Here is a 21,568-nt window from a genome sequence, read left to right as displayed (position 1 = left end):
CTGTTAAAATTAAGTGATTCCTATCCCGCTGGTTAGGTAGATAAAATGTAATTGCGCGAGCGCATCAAGCGAAAAAGTGTTTTACTGAAACCAAGAAAAATACACGTTTTGTTTGTTTTTTTTAGGAGCGCCCGCCCCCTCTTGGATCCGTTAATGTGTACCAGAAGAGTTTTGCATGTATCACATCTACAGTTTTCAGTGATGACCATTCAATTCTTCCCAGATCGAAAAAGAAAACATATGGAATCAGCGTTCTTGGATTTATAAAGTGAAACGTTACTAATTCTTCAATTTATTCAAAGTTGGAAATATGTAGCATAGTGTTATTTATTGGTTGATATTCACTGGCACTGACATAACAAGACAAATTGTGCAATACTCTAAAACAGGATTTCCCAAACTGTGGCCCGCGACGACTGCACAAGTGGTCCGTGGCGATATGACAAGAAATTAAAAAGTCACACATATACGTTGCACAGTACGTACCCTGTCAAAGATAATTGCCGCAGTTCTTAATTAATACAGAGTTTATTTTCTCTGACGTTACACAACATTTGGAATTACTTTCTGCACATTTCAAGAAGTACTTTTTAAAAGAGACATATGAGAATTTTGATTGGATTTTAAACTCTTTTGTTGTTGCAAAGACTGATCTGTCAGGACGCGAAGAAGAAGAATTAGCCGAATTATCATCTGATCGAACTTTAATGCTTAGTTTCAATCAAACAGCTATTGCATCTTTCTGGTTGAGTGTTGTGGAGGAATACCCATTGCTATCGCAAAAGGCAACTACAACTTTATTGCCTTTTACCACGACCTACATGTGTGAGACAGCATTTTCAGCTCTTCCCACCATGAAGACAAAATGCAGGTTCAGACTTTCTGTGGGCCCTGACTTACGAGTTTGCCTTTCACAAATAACTCCAAAAATTGATGACTTATACAATAAGAAGCAATCCCATCCGTCCCATTGATGTCGTCAGTTTTTTCAAATAAAAAAATTTCGTTTTATTCATTTTTACCTTTGTATTGGAATTGGAGGTCCGCGAATAAACAGATTCACAAATAGTGGTCCGTGGCCCAAAAAAGTTTGGGAAACCCTGCTCTAAAACAGTAGTGTCCAAACTACGGCCTGCGGTACAGTTTTCATTAGCCAACGGCAAAATTTGAAAATATAATAAAATATGGCCGCACAAGAAGCTTGAGCTCAATTCTGTTGCACTTCTCGGTGTCAACACTAAATAGCGCCAGCCATGGAAACAGTACTTTACAAATCACAACTATTACCGCTATTAATCAAAATAACCCAAAAAAAATTTTTACCGCGAGTCACCAGAATGGCAGCACTCAAGAAACAAAAAATAGCAAGTGAGTGTAGAAAATTTCAAGTACTGTGGAAAAATGATTATTTTTTCAAAGAAATGTAATGTCAACAAACACTTGTGGAAAAAACGTTAACTCCAAAGCCAGTTTTTTGTGCAAGGGTAGTCCGTTTGACAAAAGTAATGGTCTGGTTAAGTGAGGAAAATTGCAAAGAAAAATCAATTTGAATTTGGGACCAACTAAAATGGTCCGTTTAAGTGGGTAGTCCGATTAAGCGTGGGCCAATTAAGCGGAGTTAATTGTATAACTGAAAACGCTTTGTGACTCTACAAAATACAGTCTTGCAGCTAAGGCTGGATTTTAAGGACAAAAATGAGCGAAAAATTACTGCAGCCCGCCAAGAAATACGGCATCCCTGCCCTAAAAGAATCATTGCATGCAACACGTAACCGCTTCATACTGGAAGATCAAAACTTGTTCCACAACTGGGAAGTGTAGAACGGCATAAAATCCGTAAAAACGAAATAAAATATTAATATCAAAGTATATTTAAAAAATGGAACCAACCTGACACGCAGTTGACCGTATCGATATCTGTAAATTGTAACGTTCCTCCGTTGCAAGTAACTGTGGATATTGGTGATGGAAAAGTCCCGCTGGGGCAAACCAGAGTTATTTGTGTTGGTGGCGGGTAAACTCCACCAGGAATAGAAGGATCGCCAGTTCCAGGAAAAGTAGTAGGCAATGAACATCCTATAAAAAATTACGATGTACTTCATTAATTTCTCATTTTAAAGTAAACATCGGTCGTTATTTAAAAATTTTACGATAGATGATTGTTACATGAACTAGAGCAATAGATAGGCTAGCTATTTCCAACTACATGCTAGCGGAGTCTATCCTAAGTAGGAAGCACAACATTGCCATGTTTGTGCATAAGGGCCTAAAATGAGCCTTTTTCGATTAATATCCAACTGATGCTGAGATTGAATGTGTGTAGCCTCGTCGTCGTCGTCGGCTCCAGCTCGTGTCCGAGCATTGGTTTCGTCTTCAAATTGAATTTGGTTTTGGATGGTGATGTCGTATGTGGCTTTGGAGGCCCAGTCTATGATGGAATAGACGTGGGCAAAAGTCACATTGTATGGAGGGTGGGGGACGTGGTAGTTTTAGCTTTTCTTTTCTAGTGTTTCGTTTTTCTTGAGCTTTTTGTATCCTGTTTTTTTCAAAAATTTCCGTACCTTTCCTAATTCTTTTTCTCCAAAGTGATCTGTCACTGGCAAGTAGTTCCCATGAATCCAGATCAATGTTGGCATGGTTGAGAGAGACTTTCAGCTGATCATTGTATCTCATTTTTGCTCTTCCCGGGGGTCTCTTTCCTGTCTCTAGTTCACCATAAAGCATTATTCGTGGAAGCCTCGTTGGGTCCATTCGTATGACATGCCCTGTCCAGCGAAGGCGTGTTGCAATATGGTGGCTTCTAAACTGGCGCGATCAAGGATTGCATCGTTGGTAAGATAATCTTCCCGACGAGTACCTAGCATTTGCCTCAGTTTTCTCTGCTGAAAATTTTCAAGACGTTTGATGTCACGGCGGTATAATGTCCAAGTTTCACAAGCATAGAGAAGGGTAGATAGAACGACTGCCCGAAACACCATAATTTTGGTGCGGATAGATATAACATGGTTGTGGAAAACACGATGGTTAAGTCTTCCATAGGCACAGTGAGCTGCTTTTATACGTTGTTCAATATCTTTTGCACATGTTGGTGCTGTTGAAAGTATGCTACCAAAGTAAGAAAAGTAGTCTACTTCACCTAAAGGTCTTTCGTTGATATTGATCTCTGGGGAGGTGTGGTCAGGTGGCGTTTGGTTGAGTATCCTAGTTGTATCAGTGTTAACTTCCATTCCAAAATGCTCATAAAAGTTGTTGTAGATGGTGGCTATCGTTTGGATGTCATCAGGAGTCCGAACAGGTGTGGCATTGTCATCGGCAAACTGTAACTCATGGATTGTATGAGCAGAGGTTTTCGACTTAGCGCGGAAGCGAGCAAGATTGAAGAGTCCTCCGTCCATGCGACAGCGCATGTTGATACCAGGAGAGGTTTGTGGGACCTCGTTAAGCATTGCAGCCACATACAGTGAAAAACATGTAGGTGCAAGAACGCATCCTTGTTTGACTCCACCTGTAACGGGGAATGGGTCGGAGAGGGTGTTTTGGTAACAGACTCTGCCAAGCAGGCCATCATGAAGAGCACGGATCAGGGTAATAAAGTCGTCAGGGCATACTAATCGAGCAAGAACAGACCACATAGCAGGTCGAGGAACTTTATCAAATGCCTTCTTCAGGTCCCAAAAGATAAATGAAAGAGGTTGTTGTTGTTCTTGACACTTTTCTTGGAGTTGTCGAGCACAAAAGATCATATCTACAGTGCCGCGAGAAGGTCTAAAGCCACGGTTCAAGGTCTAAAACCACGAGTGTAGCCTACATCACAGACTACAACATTGTCAACATAATAAAGCCCCACTCTCGCGATTGTTTCCATCATCCTTTTCAACGTTCCCCTCCCCAGACTCTTCGCTGGTGCTTTCAACTTTCAGCAGACGATTGGAGCAACCACAACACAAGCAGTGACGTAGAATTGCTAGCTTACTGAACCTCTATAAACCATCTTGCACTCCTCTTCAATCCAAAGGAACTAGCCAGCTCCCACTTCGGTCGCTTGGGAACCGGGACAAACCCTGACTTGGCCTTTGCGAGTGTCGACTGCTCTCTTCCATACATGTGTGTCTTTGAAAAGTATCCACAGTCTCAACATCGGCCGTATCCATTAGCGCCCTAAAACTCGTGGCACTTGTCCCGAGTGAACCGGTGAAGCGATGGAACTTCAAAAAAATCGATTGGAATGAATACAGCCTCTTGAACAACTAGTCTATTAAGTTACTATTACCAAAAACGTGTAACGTAGAGGAGGCATAGGACTTCTGCAGTGCCACAATATTTGCCGCAAAGGCCACAATACCAGGAATTCAATTCCATTCAATAAGAATTTCATTCATGGTCCGCCCATGGCCGCCTAAAGATTTGTCACATTTTGCAGAAATTTCCTGGTTTTTCTAACTTTGGGCGAACGTTTAAATAATTTTTTCTAAAAATTAAATTTTTACGCTTTCTTTATTCTTTTCCCCAGATGACACAATAGGTTTTAACATCCTCACATGTTGAAAAACAAAGAAAATTTGATTTTGTAGATTTTAGTCAAGACTGTTAATTTTCAATAACAGTCTGATTTTGCGTTTTTCATCTTACTTTTTCTCATTTTCTACTGCTTCCGAAAACCGTAAAAAGTAAAAACATCTCAAAAAATGTCAGTCAAGCACTAGCAGTAGCTGTAATCAAAATCTGCAAAATGTGACAAATCAGGCGCATCTCCAGATGGCCATGGTCCGCCCAAGTAGCCGCAGAGATGTTCCGTTCATCAGCTTCGTTGATCAGAAGTTGAGCGGCTGGTAAGAACAACAGCTCTAGTCCTTATACAATATACTCTTCAATGTTGTGTCATTGGCGTGTCGGTGACTGATATTCTGTAGCTTGGGTTGATAGCTACAGTAATGCAATATTTTGCATTACAGGTACTGTGCAAAAGGATAGACGAAGAGTTTATGGTATTTTGGAACAAAAGACTGTTTCAGCACGCATTTGTCTGTTAAATCCATGGTTGACTATTTATTCATCATCTTGAAAATTCCTTTTTTATTAAAAGTGTTCTGAAATGGTCCTTGTCATTGGGTGAATTGACCTTTTGGTCACTGCCATTCGGTGTGGAAAGCCTAGTTTCCATTGAGGATGACACTAGGCAGTAGCCAGTAGCTAACCTGCGGTTTCCATAGTATTTACCGACAATGCAAGAGAAGATGCTTTTTTCAGTATATTTGTCTGGCTGTCTACCTTTTCAGTGTTAGGTCTACACAATCATGCTTTGTGTAACTTTTAAACGACGTTATTGCACAAGTTTACACAGTCACGTAGACAGTAGAACCAATCATGTTATAATTTATTTTTTTTATTTATATGTGTGTAAAGGTTCTTTTCATTTACCACTCATGTTTAAAGTACCGATCATGTTTATTAACAGTCCACAAACATTTAAGAGACAAATTATAGTCCACACTTCGAATAACGTAGTTCATCACTGATCTAGACCTTCATGTCAGTTTCGTACTTTTACGCAAATTGCTTCTTTAATTTATAAGTTGTTTAGGGCAGTCCAGTTTAACTTGTTTTCTATTTCGGCTGTTTGTTTGCTTGTAAATTCAAGAAAATCATAAGTAACACACAAAAGTTTATTTTTACTTCAATCAATTCAATCCTAATCATTTAAAAAATGGTTTGGATTTGTTCAATTATTATCTTTTGTTACGCTAAACTTGAACAACACGACTAGAAACATCAAGACGACAAAGGCACAATTTTATCATTTCATTGCTTTCAATCATATTACACAATACACATGTATATCTAATATTAAATATAGTTATTTCTCTCTAAAACCTCTACAGCCTGTTTCACCCTAAAAGGAATATCATCAGAAGGTCTTTATTCAAATGGAAAATAGATTTTAGTTTATAAGGACCTTTTGAGGATTGCCCTTTTAGCGTGAAACAGGCTGTAGTAGAGGTTTTAGAGAGTAATAACTATATTTGATGTAATTCGCTCTGTTTGGATTTTTGCTTGGCATTGAGCACTTTTTGTAGTATTTATAGTATTTATTGTTTTACTGTATTTAATAAATATTAACTATGTTAACTATTTAATAGGGCGTGTCAATTTACTCAAAAAATTTTAATTCAAAATGACGGGTGTTAAAAACTTGTAGTTGGACTAGAAACTTTGCTAAATATATTTTTTTTCAAAAATGAATGACGTCTTGCTTGGTAAATCGTTCCCTAAAAATTCAAATATTTGACAATTTTTCAAATTTTACCGACCTTTAGAAATTTTCATTTACAACTTGTAGGTTCAGTGACGTCATAATTTGCTACCTTTTTCGCACTTGCTAGTGCATCTTCAGATCAGAACTGAAGATGCACTAGCAAGCGCGAAATATATTTTATGATTAACATCTACTGTTAACTGATCCCTGGTGCCTTAGCAATTGAGGTTTTAGCTTTGAGATATGGACCAGGGATCGTTGCAGAACAAGACTAGGTCAGAAAGTGAGGCAGACTCCTACTCAGCAGCAGCCTAAAGCAGTTAACTACATGCCAAACTATATTTTATCATGTTACAGATTAACAATATTATAGAGCTAATTATGATATCAAAATCTTTTGTGTGATTTGATTTACTGTAATTTCAAACGATGATTGATATGGATTTAAAGCGAAAAACTAGGAGTAGTACATTTACACATATAAACCATCTGATTGGAACTGGAAGTGAGCTGCTGCCATCTGAGTTGCCTACTCTACGTGATGTGTTGACTGTTGAGATGTGGCATTCTGCTGAGAGAAGAGTGTAGTGAAGATGTTAGAAAATATCCATCAACAAGCTATGCTAAAGATATCTACTCAAAAGTGATTGACAAATGGAAGCTTGCTAACTGTTGTTTCATTCCCCCAGTAGTAAACTCTAGGGTAAACATTACACGGAAGATTCAAGAAAATTGGGAGCAAGCCAAAAACTATCTTTAGGGAGAGGAAAACTACATCAGAAAGATGCATTCATTAACAAATTGGACAAGCTGTTTGACATTCTTACTTGCAAATGCCGAATTGTGTTATGCTTTGATTATGGGTGCACTGTCAATGATATTTGCGAAAAAAAAATTCACATACACTGCAAGTGTAACAAAGATGTGAAAATTCCTGTCAAAGAACTTGCATTTATCAAAAGTCAAGGAGAAAAAAATGGATCTTTGGGACTATATCAAATTGGCTTACCAGATTATCCGGAACATAGCAGACTATAAAAAAAACTAAAACGACAAGAGGAGGATAAAAATAATCTATTTAAGTTTAGCAAACAGCAAGAAATAAAGATTGAAACCACAATCTCCAGTGATGAAAGTAGCACAGAAGACTTTCAAAGTGATGCATGCGTTGAAAAAGATCCAAGCTACGATATTGAAATGCAGGCACCAAGAATGTCTTCATCTGATGCTCAACAACCACAACGATTACAGTATAATCGACTAGAAATTCCTCACGTTGCTATGCAAAGGATTCAGTACGGAGTTGGCTTGCGCGCAACAGCTGCTATTACTACAGCAGCATATATTGATGCTGGTTTAGTTTCTAGGAATGATCACACTTTTGTTGTGGATCATAATGAAGTCAAAAGGGCTCAAGAAAGAGTATCTGATTTCATGAGCCGGACACCTCATGACGCATCGGCAGTTCGCTCAATTGAATGCATTTTTTATGATGGTAGACAAGATATAACAAAGATTATGTTGCATGCCGACAACTCGAATCGACAATTTCCCAGTGTGATCAAAGAAGAGCATTATACGGTATGCAGTGAGCCTGGTGGAAACTATGTCTGCCATTTTACCCCAGTAAAAAGTTCTACGAAAAAACATGCCGAAGTTATTGCTGATCAACTGGTTAACTTTTTGAAGGAGACTGGAAGTGACAAAACCCTGCAAGCAGTTGGTGGTGACTCTACAAATGTCAATACTGGTTGGGAGGGGGGTTCAATGCACTGGGTTGAAGTTAAGCTTGGTCGATTACTAAACTAGTTAGTTTGTGCACTTCACACAAACGAATTGCCACTCCGGCATTTAATAACCTGCTTGGATGGAAAAACTTTATCTAACAACAAATGGGCTGGAAACCTAGGGAAAATGCTGGAGAACACAACTGACTTGGAAATACATCAATCCTTTTCCAAGATATCTATTGGGGAAGCACTTATTCAACTTGAAGATAGTGTTGTAAATAATCTTTCGACTGACCAAGCATATGGTTACATGATGACACAGGCAATCAAAACTGGAAATCTTCCCTCGGATTTGGCTCTCTTACACATTGGCCTTGTCAATCATGCTTAGGTGGTTGACCACAGCAAGCAGATTTTGTCGAATATGGGTTTTGAAGCACAATCTAAAAGGAAAAAATCTCAAAAATTTGAAATTGATTGTTGAATATATTGTTGGTGTCTATTACCCTTGTTGGTTTCAAATTTAAGTCAAGCACAATTGGATTGAAGGACCACGGCATATTTTGTTTCAGCTTCGTCTACTTCAACAGCAAAACAAATCTGTCATACAAGCAGTTTTGCCGACAATCAAACGATCAGCGTGGTATGCATTTAGCGAGATGATAATTCAAACTATGTTGTACTCAGAAAATATGGAAGAGAGGAAAATAGATCTGGAAAAAAATAACAGCAATAAGAGGCGGAGACAGAGTATCCAGTTTAGGTGATGACTCTGTTCGTCCTAGAAAGACTCCCACAATTAACATTAATGCAACTTCCTTGATTGAATTGATCGATTGGTCAACAGAAGTCTATGAGCCTCCTTTAACTGTTATGCTACCATTGGAAGAAATCAAAAAGTTTGTTGATACGCCAATGAAAGTCCCTGAATGGCCCTGCCACGGCCAAGCTGTAGAAAGATGTGTAAAGATGGTGACAGAAGCTGCAAGCCGAGTTTACACCCACGAAAAGAGAGATAGCTTTGTTAGAGTTCAACAAGCGAGTCGACGAATTATGAGTAAAAATGAATTGAAACAGGATTTAGCTCAAATGACAATGCCTGCAACTTTTTAAAACTACTTTTGTGTTTGTGAACAGCATTTCAGACAATTTTGCAAAGTGTAAATTGTTTCCTCTTATGTGCAAAGTTTGAAAAATATACACAATTTTTGGCAAATATAGGTGGTTTAGGCATTTTTTCACTAAATTTTCAAGATTTCTTCTAAACAAACTTGTTTTTCTTACTTGAAAGAACAAAAATTGAACAAATAATTGTTGCTTATGTCAAAAAATATAATACAGAATAAAGTGACGAAGAATATTTTAAACTGGGAAAGAATCAACTTAAAATAAATTGAAAAAAATTGTTTTTTTGAGAATATTTTAATTTTTTGTCAATTTACCAAGCTAAACAACTAAAATTTATTGAAAAAATTGCATATTCTATCTTACTACAAGCATACACAAGTTTTTAGACCCCAGCATCTAAAAAAAATACAATAAAAGATTTATTGCTATAATTGACACGCCCTACTATTTAATCTTACTCCTCTTTATCGTCTTAACATTTATGTCTATGTTGTTTGCTTTAAGTTTACTGAAAATGATTTAGCAATTTGTAAACGATTATTAGCTAAACAGAGTGGGACTGTCTCACAAGAAAATAAATTTGTTTGTGTTCACTTTTTATCAAGTAATTTATATCTGCTAATAATTTAAAAATTATAAATAACTGTTACCTGGTATACATGATGGACCATTATTTAAAGACCAACTCGGTCCATTAGCGAACGATGTACATACACTTTGGGCTTGTTCTGATGTGAGTTGAACTAACCCATTCATACATTGATATATAATAATAGTTCCAACAGGAGCTGGATCTTGACCAGTTGACGTTATTCCATTTGATATACTGATAATTTCTGTTGATGGAGCATTGACTGGAGGAACTGGTGGGCAAACTGGTAAAAGAGAAACATATTTAAATAGGACATGTTTTTGTGATGTTAAGTAATGATAAACCAGATGAAGTATTGGTATTTTACTTCTATTTCAGTATAGTAAGCAATATAATACATGAAATAAACAAGTAACATAGAAGGAACAAAATAAAAAAAAATAACCTGACTTTTAATAAAGTATTAAGAAGGATATAACCATTGAACTTTAACATTATTACGCACAATCAAGTAGTTACGTGAAATATTTGTTCAAAATCATTTAAAATTCGCTCAACGCTATGTGTTATACTTTTGTACTTCACATAATGTTACGTGAATTGATTAAAGCTTGCTCGCATGCTGTCAAACGTACGCGCTGTTGAGCATTCCGGTGGTGGATTACTCCAGCTTCTATCCGTTTGACACTGGGTGGTTAAACTCCCAAATAAAGTTGCTCCAGAATAGCAAGCATAAGTAACAGTCGTCAGTGCATCAAACATTGTTACAAAAGTATGTGGCCGTGCAAGATATCCTCCATTTCCACCAGTTGGGAGTGGAGGAACATCACAAGCTAAAAAGTAAAATAAGATCAAGAAACGTTTAGATATTTGCTTTTGTTGAGCTTCAAGTTTGTTTTGTTTTTTCTTGCATCAGCGCGATGTGCAGGCTAATCGGTGTCGGTTATACTATTTCTTAAAATTACACCTAAGCTAAGTAAGCCTGACTTTTTATACTGCTGACAATTTGTTGGATTTACAATGCTATAAGAACTTGTCCTTTTTTCCTTTTCTGTTTAGCCTGTATTTTTTCAGGTCAGAAAATGAATACACTGAGCTGTCACATCTTGTACACCTTGAGGATGAAAAAAACATAAAAACAGTGGTAGGCTACAAAGAGATGGAGTTAAAAGTACAATATTTGTCATCAACAATATAGTGCGTAGAGTCGTAAGCGCACATCTCAAAACGGCTAGCCTATAAGGTTTTTTAAATATTTAATCCAAATCATCAAAGTGTCGCCATATATGTAGAATTGTAGATTGTGTAGATTGATTAAACAACCGTCAATGAATTTGGTCGTCAGGCATTCGGCGATTAAACGAATAATATTTTGAATAGTAGGCTAGTAGTGTCGTGTGGTGCTTTCACACTTGACGCTCGTTGTCTTTTATCCAGTTTTCAAATATACTTTTGCATTGGTAAACGATGCTGTAACTACCAAATAGTACATTCCATGGAGAGTCTAAATCTTATGATCAACAGTTTGCATGCTTTTTTGCAATTTGGACTTGTTGTGTTTTGATAGCTTCATCGATGATGAGTGGTGGCAGTTCGGGCATGATTGATAAAATTCCATTATAACTGATTAATTCCTTTCTGTTGCATGTCGAGAAACGTGAAAGGAACATTTTGGATATTGGAAAGTTCGTACTGGTACTAATACGTGGGTTTCGTACCATGTACGATCAGTTCTACCATGCACTGATAAATCAAAGTTCATCCATTGCCTGCAGCAACGGGTTGAAACTGATGGAACAGAGCATGATGCGCATGAACCAGCATCGGGTGGACAGAGAGGTTGACACTGCTAATACAGAACTGGTACCATCGGCATCGTTGATGAGTCAGAAAATTGCCATTGTCGATGGCATGGTGCTCGTCCAGAAGATGACAAAGAATACGGGGACCATCACGACAGTCAAAGATCTTAGCCAACACTTCGATGACAAGCTCATGACGTTGACAGCAGAGTTCCACGAGATTATTCTGGTGTTCGACACGTACAAGTCTGACTCTTGAAATAGAAAACTAGAGCAAGACGATGAAAAACAAAGATCCGTCTAATACCAAATCATGGATGACACCAGAATCAAGCACATGCCACTGAGTAGGTTCCTGTCCCATGACCAAACGAAAGCAGTTTTGACACAGTGTCTTGCTGAAGAAGTAATCGAATACAACAAGCATTCTCCAAAGCTGGTGATAACTTCAGCGTCAGGCCACACCAGAAGCAATCGGAACATCACGTTTGAAGTGAACAATCACGAAGAAGCTGACACCTTGATGATCTGCGTCGCAGCATCAGCATCACAGCGGAGTCCTGGTGCATAGTTAGTTTTCTTCAGTCTGAACACAAACGTTCTTGTCCTTGCTGTTGCAAACAACGACCAACTCTGCAAACACTCGTCCATTTCTATGCTATCAGGTACACTGGTGATCGCACCAATATAGAGAGCTGTAGGACAAGAGAAGGCGAAAGCGTTACCTGTATTCCATACTTTTAGTGGAGCTGATAATGTTGGCAGATTTTCAGGATTGGATGAAACCAAGTGGTTCCAACAATTCTTGAAGGCAGGAATGGAAACAATTAGTGCACTAATGCAGTTACCTGAGGACAGCACACGGTCTCAAAATGTGAAAGAAAGGCTTGTCAGCTTTGTCTGCACGATGTACTGCCCGAAAGGTGTCCACATAAACAACATTCCAGAACTGAGATGGCACCTGTTTTGCAAGAACTTGGCGGAAAATCAAAACTTGCCTCCAACAATTGGTGCATTAGAGGAGCACGTTGAACACGTGCGAGTTCAGAGTCGTGTATAGTGCTAAGCCACTGCCATGTGGCAACAGCTCCTTGATCCACTTCGGCATGGCTACCATCAGCATGAAAGTGGGATATCACCTATTACCACAAAGATATTACCTACACCACAAGCCATTATTCAGCTAGACCGATGCCAATGCAAAACCAACTGCTCAACCCAGAGATGTTCGAGCCGAAGGAACAACTTGACCTGCACCGACTTGTGTCTGTGTGGGACAGAGTGCTAAAATGACGTTGACTGTAATGTTGGAAATAAGACTCACGATAGCTGTTGGAAAAGTACACTGTAAATTGTTTTTTGTTTGTCTAAAATATGACAGTGGCGTGCAGGCTTGCTTCTAATGAATTTCTTAGTCAACATAACTTAGCACTAGCATGTTGAATGAAGTTTATATTTCAACTTCTTCTTCTTCGTCGTATGAGCTGTTTTTCCGGACTATATGTTTGGGCATGATGTCATCAGCCACTCGACAGTCTCATCATCCAGGGCCTTCAGTCCAAGCGTTCCATGTGGTGGTTGATGGATTGGGTAGTCATGGACGACATGATTTACTGTCTGGTCTGTGGCGCCACACTCGCATCCCGGTGAGAGAGCCAGGCCCCATCTGCACATGTCTGAACGAAAGCGACCGACGCCGGTTCGTAGGCGGTTAAGCGGATCCACGCAAGTCTTGCGAGGGACATTCCCGGAGGGTGGGGATCGACGTCCGGTAGGAAATCACGGACTCGAAAGGTGTTGTTTTGCCACTCCATGTTCCATGTGTAGTTCGTCCAGTGTGCCGCACTTATTCCAAGATCTTCAACATTGTTCAGAAGCTGTCGTGCGGCGGGCACAAATGGGCGTCTTGATTTCAGTCGCTGCTGTCCTCCAGGTAGGCGCTGAAGTGTAGGCTACTGTGGAGGAGGTGGTCGGGGTCCAGTGTGCGACGAGCAATATCTCAAGTAGTAAGTAGTAATGTAACAAAATATAATTTCGGCGGCCGTTTTGAAAACCAATATGGCGGATAATTGCAAAGTGGTTAACGCTAGGTATCTAAGTATGCTTCTAATGGATTTCTGGACCCTTAAAACTTAGAATTAGCATGTTTGATGAAGTTTCTAAGTTTATTAGGAGCCGAGATATATCAAAATATAGCCTATATTTTGCGGCAGCCTTTTTGAAAATTCAAAATGGCGGCCATGCAGACGTCTCTGCAAATGTAATTAACGTTTTTTGGATTCCGCATGATCTAAGCTTTCCGAAAATGTATAGGTTTGCTAATCTCTAACAATTTTGAACGAAACTCTTTTTTTTGACATAGTGAACCTGACTATACCTAGAAGAGGTCATAATCACATGTAACAAAGTGACAAACTAATCTTGTTACAACTATCGCTGTAAAGTACTGTACAAGCATATTAAGATTCTATCCTTTGACTTTACTGCAAGTCAATGGAACAGTGAGCATGAAATAGCAACATAGGCTACTGTTAAAAATATTTCACGGGACATTAGAGGCAATCATTTCATCACAAAACAAACGCAATACAAATGAAAGAAATGATGTTTGAAATGTCTTTAAACTTCCACGGAGTAAACTTCTCTATACATTCTTACAAATATTTTCTGCTGGCTGCATGCAGGCAAGCAATTTCAATTGTCTTTACGCTGAATAGAGCAATCGCAAGAAAAAAGATTCTTGGTCAAACTTACAGTATTGTAAAAATAATCACCATATTTTCCTCGTGTACAATCTTCGGGATCCATATATGCAAACATATAACTTATATATACAGTAAAAACTAACACAGACACGTTATGCGTTATCCAAGCATTCATGTTATAATGAATAACAATCGTCAGGCGAAAAACTGGAAAACAAAAGTAAAACCAAACAAGAAAAAGTTGTTCAAATGTTGGAAAACAGTCAATTAAAAGTGAGAGATATAAAATGTTCACAATTGTTTTCAGGTGAAAATAGAAAATAATTAATTTATAATTATGACCAGAAATGAACGAAAGTTAAGCCTTACCAGGCGATTTTTGGCTGTATTCCAAATATTATTCTTTATCCAATAAACGCGTTAGTAATTTTTAGCCATTTTTATTTTTCTAATTTGGTTTATTTGCAATAATATTGGGCTATAGACGATTTTGCAATTATGAAATACTCACAATACGAAAAAAATGCTCATAATAGACAAATATGATGGGATATGCAAAACTCAGCCAGGGTTTCTTGATTTTCTAGTATTCGGCAAACGGGTTTTAAAAAATCAATTACTTCAACAACAATAGAAAACTTTATTGTGTCAATCTCGTTAACCAGGCCTGCGTCAGTGATTCAAAGCCTATACAAATATTTGAAATTGCCAGAAATAACCTATCAAAGGCTTTATCAGTGCGAGAGCCGAGAATGAAGATTACAATAAGATTCAAAACTAATCAAGATAGATAACTTAGTATTCTACTCGTCAGTAGGCTTATGTATGTCGTAAATCTTGGAAAACAATTATTCACTAGAACGGCCGAAAAAAAAGTATACCTCCAACGGCCGCTAGGGTCGAAATCGACACTTTTTACAAAAACTTTATTTTTCCGCTAAACTAACAGTAAGAGTTCGTTTCATTTTACAGTGATAAAATTATCTGAAGCATTTATTACTTTTATCACCTATTTGCGCTGTTCATTTTTTGGTTTTAGACAAAAATTATGACGTAGGCTACCAGGTTTTGATCAGTTCGAAGCTTGACTGAATCTGTATCTTGGTTCTGTACGAATTATCTCAATAATGATCATAAATATAGCACAAAGTTTTCTTATTCAGGAAAAAAATCAACCAAACCAACAAACACTTTACGCAGCGCAGCCTTTGCACTCTATGACTTTCCAGTCACCATTACCACACTTCCCACTTTTCAACAGTATGGCGCCAAATGGTAACTGTTCTCTCTGCAGTGTCGGCTTTCGTTTCAACACATGAGCAGTTCTCAAGCTCAATCCGGACGATAAAATCACGTCGGTTGATGTTGCTGCCGGAACTTTTCTAAAAATAATCCAAAAGTTCAAAGCTGCAATATCTAGCATACTGTATTTGTCCAAACTGCAAGAGGCCATCTTTTGCTTGCTGCATGTGTTGTGTATCTTCTTGCCATTTGGACAAACTCATCAACTGCTACTTTGTTCTTGCTATAAAAATAGATCACAAAGGGTTTCTTTTTCTTTGTTGCATTAAAACTGGGGCTGTCATGCATAGTGGAAAGGACATTTGCATTTTTTTGCACTGATAGTTTACAAGCATGCAGCTGTTCGTTGAATTGTAGAAGAATTTACTGGAAAATTTTTCTCCTCCCCCCTTGGTAATCTCTTTTGTCAGTCCTTTACTGTTAGCTCGAACAGTTCCAACATTGGTTATTGGTTATATTTCTTTTCTGTAGCAAACCAGCAAGATTCATCCTAGTAAAAACAGTTAACTGTTGTGACGTCGTACCCGCTTTGTCTGTGTAAATTGGTGGTGATCCTGATAACTACATCCTCGGGGAGAAGTCTTCCATTTTATTGCTTTTCTTCAATAGCTCCGAGGTACGATAAGTACGGTACGGTATTGCATACGTATTTGGAATGAACCTCGGCTAACACCCGGAATTTCCTGCAAACTTGTCTGGTTTGTTTGGCATGAACACGATAAAAGGACATCTGTTTTTCATTGGAAAAGCTGTTCATCAATTAGGAGGCTCCAATCCGGAGTGTAATTGCTGTTGCAATTAGCAACAAGTCCTTCCACTGGCTCTCGAATATGAATAAACTTATCTGTTGCAAATCGTTGATAGATTTGTGGAAGGTATTTGTAAATTCAGTAGGATGGCCTAAAATCAAGCCGAGAGATAACACACATCAAGCCGAGCGTTGGATAATTACCATGAGAAACGCTTTAAGTAAGTGTGAAAGCTATTGAATTAGCTTTTTTCACACAGAAAATTTTTTATATTATACAAATCTTATTAAATTTGTATGAGGTGTCGATTTCGACACCTCGGCCGTTGGAGGTATATCCGCACATTGTAGATAACATAAAAAGATTTTTTATAAAAACAATGCTGAACTATAAAGTGTAAGCATAATTGGGAAGCTACTGAAAGTTTGAAAACGTTGCGATAACAATTAATGCCCAAAATAGTGAACTAAATTTCTAAAAGTGTCGATTTCGACACCTCGGCCGTTCTAGTGTTAAATCAGTGGCGCAGGCTGCACATCATTTTTAATGGTAATAAAAAGTTGAAAATGAATTATTCCGTTACAATATATTATTTTAAACAGAACCATGGTAACCACTTTTTATTCTGAAGTAGAAATAAATCGGGGCTTATGAAAGGTTAAAAAATGTAGGCTTGTCGTCGTATGAGCCGTCTTGGGCCGAGGGTCTATTTTTTACAATCTCAGATTTACGATGTTCCCGGACTTACTTAGAAGGCTATTTATAGAAAGCAGCCAGTCTTTGGTTATATCATCCAAGACGCGCAGACCTTCCATTTTATTAAGTGGATTGAAAATGATGTTATTGCTGATGATGTGGTCTGCGGTCTGTTCCTTTGCACCAGATTCACAAGTACAGGTAGAAACTATTTCCATTTGGCGCATGATTGGAGCGAAAAATCCCGACGCCCGAACGGAGCTCTATACAGTGACAGGCTAATGGGACAGGTGTCGGCATCTGGAATAAACGAATGAAGGTGCTTGACTTCTATTGATAGTTCCATTTATGTTCCGCACAATTAGACGCAGAGATGTTTTGTCCATCCGCTTCGTTGATTAGAAGTTGAGCCGCTGGTCTTGATTTCAATCGACGAGGGTGCTCTCTTGTGGGAACAGAGATCTTGGAATGGAAAAGATAGTTGGGCTCTAATGCTCGTCGACCGAAAGACTGGGTGGCTTCTTTGCTTTAAAGCTCAGCAGGTTGAATGCTAGCAAGAACAGGAAGATTGTCCATTGGTCTGGGACGCAGGCATCCAGTTATTGTGCGTAGGGCGCTGTTGATGGCCGTGTCGATGTTGTGGCAGTGAGCACCAAGGAAGTGCACAGCAAATACTCTGTTAAGGAGTAGACCAAGGCTAAGGCTGTTATACGCAAATTGTCAGCCCTCGTTCCATGGCTGGAGCTTACCAGTCGCTTGAGTAGCGCAGCGCGCGATGAGAGTTTCTTGCGCAGTGAAACCAAACCATAACGGTACTTAATCGATCTGTCTAATGTCACCCCAAGATGCTTTAGTTCGGGCAAAAGGTGGTGATTTTTTGTTGTTCAGGAAATGCAGCTCGCGATTAGCTTCCCGGTTATGTAGATGGAAAACTGCTGCCACAGTTTTGGTTTCGCTGAGTTTCAGTCATCATTTTTGGAGGTAAGCTGACATGGTTTTTATGTCCTGTCTCAGGGTGTCCTCTACGTTTTTAAACAACTTTGTGGAGTGGAGAATTGACAGGTCGTCCACTTATGCATATTTTGCCGAGATCGTTCTTGGCAGGTCGTGGGTATAGATGTTGAAAAGAAGTGAAGTCAAGAACGATCCCCGTGAAACACCATTTTTCAGGCGACTCAGTCTGCTTCGCCGTGATTTACCGGTTGTGAGGGTGAAGCTTCGATTCCTGACAAGTTCTATGTTCAGTTGTTCACATGGATAATATGTCGGTCTGGAAGCAGGTAAATTAGCTTGCAGGTAAGGCCGCGGTTCCATACTGTGTCGTAGGCAGCTGTAAGATAAGACAGCGCCAGCTTTCTTATTTGCTTCAACGTAATCGATGTCTTTGGTCAAAAGTGTGACCTGATCTACGGTTGATTTTCCGCGCTGAAACCTAGCTTGCTCCATGTAGGCTGGTAACTATGGTCTACTCATCATTAGAGCTGCAAGATCGTTTAGTAAATCTAATCGAAGCTACAATACGTTTTTTGCTTAAGATGTTTGTAAACTTTTTTGGTTTCATGAGAAATGTTGGCTGTGAGCTGTGAATACAAATCGCTGTCCACAAATGAACCAACGCAAGCGCTGTTTTGTCTGTTTTTTTTACACAGTGTAGCCCACAAAAAGAATTTTCCTGGGAATTACGATAAGATTACCGTAAGCTACATCACAATACTTGTTGTAGTGATTTAGCCTATTTTTACCGTGGGCGAGAACAAAGTAGTTCAATACTGTAGTGATATTAACTTTTGCAAATATCTTACAGTCTCATGCCCTTGTTGATAGATCGTTTTGATTGTTCATTTCATATAATTAACCAGCATTGTGATAATCTTTCCAACAATTACAAATCTAACGTCAGTAATTTAACCAACGTCGTCATTGGCTCGCACACAAATCAACAAAAACCACGAACAAAATTAATTTGGATATTGGATTTACACAGATTAAGATTTACACTGATCTACAACTTTATGATAGGTCTAGAATCTAGATTGTTGAAAACAAATTTTGATTGCTTTAGCTGAAACGCGTTAAATTGTTATAAACGAGGTGTGTGAAGAAAATCGCGCAAAGGACTATTTCGTTTGAGAAGTTTAACTCGAAAAGAAAACCGATGTCAAGGAACTAAGCAACAAAAAAAAAGCAAATTTTTGAAATACACCGTGTTTGCATGAAACGATCTCACGCGAAACTACAGTTCAATAGTTCACAGATCTTGACCAAGCACTTTACATCCACGCTCGCTCAATTTGTAATTTACAACTTCTTTTGCGTAATATGGAGTAGTGTAGTAATCAATGCTAAATACTGTAGTAATCAATGCTACAAAGCAGTAAATAAAATCATGGTTCATACTCAACATTACTACGCATCTTTAAGATTTTTGTTTTAATGTTTTATGGCTATAGCCAATAGGTAGGCTATTACTGTCAAAATTGAGAAAAACTTTAAACGTTTTCAGACAACTACAAGCGTTATAAATATACACTAAAATTTCCATTTTTTCTTAAAATCACTCAAACCTACATCCAAGCCGCGTTATTGTTACCAACAAATCAATAAATACACGGCCAGCAAAAATATGTTCGACGAAACCATATAATTGTTGGCACAAAAAAACTCTCTTCGTAGTAGTCGTACAGCACTTTATCGTTATCATGAGTTACAAGTCATTGAATAAATTCCACAGGGACGGTTTATGTTAGTTTTTCGTTATAATCGCAATAAAACTAAAAGTAAATGCATTGATCAAATAATGCTGTCTGCAAAAGTGTTGTAAGTTGCCTAACTTACTTTTGTTTTTATGTTCTGCTACTGCCAACCATGAACACATTATTTAAAACTCCAATAATGATCAGTAGGCTTAATAGAAGAAGTCTGGGACCCAGTAAACAGTTTTTGTTTAATAATTGGCTACCATGTCTACAAATTAAATTAAATTTTCCTTTTTTTTATCTACATTGTTGTGGGACTAACCTACCTTCATAACTAATCAAGTTTCAATTTCTTTAGTTTAATAGTGTATGACAAGAAAATTAAAAAAGCTGTCAATTGTTCCAAAGGTCCCATCCATGTGTCACAAATGGAACACCCAAAGAGACGTTTGGAACAGTATTTAAATACTCCTTTAAAACATGCAATCTGGCATTTTAAATTATTGTATCATTCGCAAAACATGTTTAGCAAACAAAACACAACAGAAGAATCACATAACAAGTCTTATTTTTGACTCTTTTAAAATAAGAATGCAAAAAATGCAAAATAGATAAATAAATAAAATACAAAAAGAAATAAACAAACGCACAACACAGACTTAAGCTCATTGTATTTAAAAAACATCAGTTAATTTTCTGAAGTTATTGTTCAAAAAATAAATCATTTTGATTTGTTTGGCTTAAAAATAGGCCTAACCTAAAAGACAAGGGTCCGATAAAACGCTTTATTATAGTCGGTTCGATTGGTCCCACGTAGTCAATAAATGAAAAAAACGATATTTTAACTTGTGTAAGCACAGCTTGGGAAGGCTAAACCTTTCTTCACCTTTAAACCTAGGCTAACGCTTTTACTTGTCAATGCGCCACAACTTATGGGTGTTGCTCGGACTAAAGAAAATTTCTTACATACAGTATTGGAAGCAAAACAAACTTGTATTCACCTATGAAGTCACACAAATGCTATTCACTATCAAAAACGAAAGAAATCACTATTCTGGCTTTTATTTGAAATAGTTATAGAATTAGTGCTTCCCAATCGAAAAAAAATCTTTACACCTCACAGGGAGCTAAATAATCCGATGTTCCATTGGTCCCACATTTCCCCTATATTTTATTTTTCAAATTTCAATGAACAATCACATGATAAACAAGACAGTTTTAATATTAGAAATACTGCGAAATGTATTGATTGATGAAACAAGCGCTAAACCTAATGACTATCAGCCCTATCACATAATTATTTTTATTCGCAAATTGATGACATGAAACAAAAATGGTTCCCTTTTGCATTAAATAATACTAAAAAAAACGTTTTAATTATTTCTTGCTTTGGTGACAAAACATCAAATATGATCAATAAGATTTTAAACAATCCCAACTTACTATAGCAACTAGGTGAAGGGTTAAGCCAATTTCCGTCAACACATTGATTAATGGCCATGGTCGGAGTAAGTGTTTGGCCTGTAGGGCAAGAATACACTATAGACATGTCATCCAAGTAGCTAGAGTTAGTGTTCGTTATTACCCATGACAAGTCTGCATCAGTTGCTGGTGGATCTCCACAAACTGAAAAAAAACATCAAAATCAAAGGTTTAATGACATTTCAACACGTAATTAATTTGTATTTCAAACTATAGTCAAAAGAACGAAGAAAGTGAGTTGCTTCGAAAGGTGTTTATTTCTTTCGGTATATTGTAATTTTCGCTTTCTTAAGAAAATGGTTGACACCTAGAGTATGACATTTAATAAGCTCAGTTTCTGACGCAACTATTCTATTATGCAAGATATCCAAAAGACAAGCAAAATATAGATAATCTTGTACATTTATATGATAGACTAGATCATCAGCCGAAC

At 37.8% G+C, this 21,568-nt stretch overlaps 1 protein-coding gene across 1 annotated transcript in view; it reads right to left on the bottom strand.

The window, feature by feature from the left end:
- LOC145773980 (sushi, von Willebrand factor type A, EGF and pentraxin domain-containing protein 1-like) overlaps positions 1-21,568 on the bottom strand; it is a 127,774-nt gene that overhangs the window by 87,453 nt on the left and 18,753 nt on the right. The window contains exons 9-12 of the mRNA XM_082585108.1: positions 21,097-21,279; positions 10,339-10,536; positions 9,762-9,986; positions 1,891-2,076 (exon numbers count right to left, since the gene is read on the bottom strand). Coding sequence (XP_082441234.1) covers positions 1,891-2,076; positions 9,762-9,986; positions 10,339-10,536; positions 21,097-21,279 — 792 coding nt within the window. The remainder of the gene's footprint in view (positions 1-1,890; positions 2,077-9,761; positions 9,987-10,338; positions 10,537-21,096; positions 21,280-21,568) is intronic.

The sequence above is a fragment of the Aplidium turbinatum genome, chromosome 7 (genome assembly GCF_918807975.1).
Source record: "Aplidium turbinatum chromosome 7, kaAplTurb1.1, whole genome shotgun sequence".
In the NCBI taxonomy this organism is placed as follows: Eukaryota; Metazoa; Chordata; class Ascidiacea; order Aplousobranchia; family Polyclinidae; genus Aplidium; species Aplidium turbinatum.
This window is presented reverse-complemented; position numbering and strand designations above follow the sequence as displayed.